Source organism: Triticum aestivum, unplaced genomic scaffold (assembly GCF_018294505.1).
Source record: "Triticum aestivum cultivar Chinese Spring unplaced genomic scaffold, IWGSC CS RefSeq v2.1 scaffold164904, whole genome shotgun sequence".
Lineage (NCBI taxonomy): Eukaryota > Viridiplantae > Streptophyta > Magnoliopsida > Poales > Poaceae > Triticum > Triticum aestivum.
In genome coordinates, this window is record NW_025243154.1 from 1 (window position 1) to 2977 (window position 2977).

General features: G+C 40.4%; 1 protein-coding gene across 1 annotated transcript; it reads left to right on the plus strand.

Moving 5' to 3' along the window:
- Positions 1–1200: 1200 nt before the first annotated feature.
- Positions 1201–2392, plus strand: LOC100125740 (alpha/beta-gliadin A-IV-like). Its single transcript, XM_044590952.1, has one exon. It carries the CDS (start codon positions 1356–1358, stop codon positions 2226–2228), a length of 873 nt encoding a protein of 290 aa, XP_044446887.1. The 5' UTR covers positions 1201–1355; the 3' UTR covers positions 2229–2392.
- The last annotated feature ends 585 nt before the right edge of the window (positions 2393–2977 follow it).

Here is a 2977-nt window from a genome sequence, read left to right on the forward strand (position 1 = left end):
TTTATTCATCCGACTGATTCCAATAGGACGAGCCTAGCGTTGTTTTTCTGGAAACTCGCGGGATAAGGAGACATGCATACACATTCTTTCAAGCAAATCACATCCATTCTTTTTAACTCATTTTTCTTCTTTTAATAATATAATAGATCATTTATATTTTTTATCTGAAACAGTTGACGTGTAATTTGTATTGTAATCTGAGGATAATGTTTGGATTTTACTTTCAAATATATTTGAAATGGCCATGATGGAATCACATCCATTTATTTTATTATTATTTGAATTTGATCCAAAAGATAAATAATGAGTAGAGGTCATGTCAACTTTTCCGAGAACTTTGCTAATCAAAATATAAATTGTATTTAAAAACATCTATTTCTTAGCACGCATGAAAAACATAACACGTATCTTTTCACACATAATGAACGGTTGTCATAAGAACTCATGCCATGCCACAACCTCCCTCCCACCCTGCCAACATTGTTGCAGTTGCACTCGCAAGCCTTAGCGTAGATGATAATTTATACAATTTGCGTAAAACAAAATAAGATCTACAAATGAATAGAAGCTAGAACGTACATTGGCATGCACACACATTGCAAGCCATACTAAGCTGATAAGTGTTAATAACTTGTACAACATATACAACACTTAAGACAAGTAAAAGCAATTTGATGAGTCATGGTCTATCAAAGCCACATTACTAGTCTAATCCATCTTAACAGGTCACACATGATTAAAATCTTGTTTGTGTGCAAGTCAAGCTTATCTAGTTTACATGTAACAACTTGTAGAACATTACAAAATTTATGTTTGCTAATAACTTCTAGAACACTACAACACTTGACATGTAAAGGGAATTTGATGAGTCATGGCCTACTAAAGCAAGTTATATTACTAGTCTTATCTACCTTAACAGGCCACACAAGATTACAAACCAAGTTCTGTGCCAGCCATGCTTATCTAGTTTATGCGTAACAATTTGCAGAAAATTACAAACTTAGTTTCAGAAAAATAGGCAATCTAGATTAGTGTTTGAGCTGTAAAGTGAATAAAATGAGTCATGCGTGTTATCACACCTTTTTGGTTGTGGAATGATAGTGCAACAACAAGGAACTTTAATGACCAGTTCAAGAATACACTTGTAAGTAGTGCCACCGAACACAACATACCAAATTATGATTTTGAGAAGCATCCAAGCACTTCCACACAAGCAAATGCCAATTGTGAAAGAGATCATTCCATGGCAGCTATAAATAGGCCCGTAGCATGATGATCATCCTTCCTCATCCATCATTCTCATAAGTAGAGCGCATCATTTAAGCCAAGCAAGCAGTGCTCAATACAAATCCACCATGAAGACCTTTCTCATCCTTGCCCTCCTTGCTATTGTAGCAACCACCGCCACAATTGCAGTTAGAGTTCCAGTGCCACAATTGCAGCCACAAAATCCATCTCAGCAACAACCACAAAAGCAAGTTCCATTGGTACAACAACAACAATTTCCAGGGCAGCAACAACCATTTCCACCACAACAGCCATATCCGCAGCTGCAACCATTTCCATCACAACAACCATATATGCAGCTGCAACCATTTCCGCAGCCGCAACTACCATATCCGCAGCCGCAACTACCATATCCGCAGCCGCAACCATTTCGACCACAACAATCATATCCACAACCGCAACCACAGTATTCGCAACCACAACAACCAATTTCGCAGCAGCAGCAGCAGCAGCAGCAACAACAACAACAACAACAGATCCTTCAACAAATTTTGCAACAACAACTGATTCCATGCAGGGATGTTGTATTGCAACAACACAGCATAGCGCATGGAAGCTCACAAGTTTTGCAACAAAGTACTTACCAGCTGGTGCAACAATTGTGTTGTCAGCAGCTGTGGCAGATCCCCGAGCAGTCGCGGTGCCAAGCCATCCACAATGTTGTTCATGCTATTATTCTGCATCAACAACAACAACAACAACAACAACAACCGTTGAGCCAGGTCTGCTTCCAACAGTCTCAACAACAATATCCATCAGGCCAGGGCTCCTTCCAGCCATCTCAGCAAAACCCACAGGCCCAGGGCTCTGTCCAGCCTCAACAACTGCCCCAGTTTGAGGAAATAAGGAACCTAGCGCTAGAGACGCTACCTGCAATGTGCAATGTCTATATCCCTCCATATTGCACCATTGCTCCAGTTGGCATCTTCGGTACTAACTGAGAATAGAAGAACTCTAGTAGTAGATATATGATACACCGTTTTCTTAGTCCATGGTTTGGTCGTTGTAGCGGTGAAAAAATAAAGTGACATGCACTATCATGTAAGAACCCGAACTATACTAGTTCAAACATGGGAATAAAAGACAAACACATCTCTTGTCTACATATGATTGTTTGTTTGAGTTCCACTCATGTGCCCACTCACAAGTTCACCCCTAATTATATATATTATGCATTAAGTAGATATTTATGTTGCATTAATCTAAAGATAACAAAATGAGTCTGAAATTTGAATTAAATTGAAGTATTTCCTTGGACTTTCAAATGGAGTATTATTAAAGTAGTAAGGACTATCCACATCCTTGGCTTGCCCTTGATCAATTATTTCCAGAGAAGCATCCAATTCATCAATCAATTACATTGATTTTTGTGGCTGGTACTTCTCCTCAACATGAGTATATTCATCGCGGCTACTCCAAATAGGCATGAATGAGGTACCGGTGCTCTGGAGCACTGGTACCTAACTGCTTCTCATGTGAAGGGGTGCGGGCGCGGGACAGGTGTTTTTGGTGGGCCAGGGGAGTAAGAAGCGGCCGTGGCAGCGGTCCAGACGCCCACAAAGCCCCGTAGTTTGTTTTTGGTTTACAGGAAAATGCACATCCAGACCGGCCTGTGGGCCGATATAGGACCGTATTGGATGGCAAAACATGTCCGGATGGTCGCGAGCGGTTTAAGGGTTAGCTTTTGTAA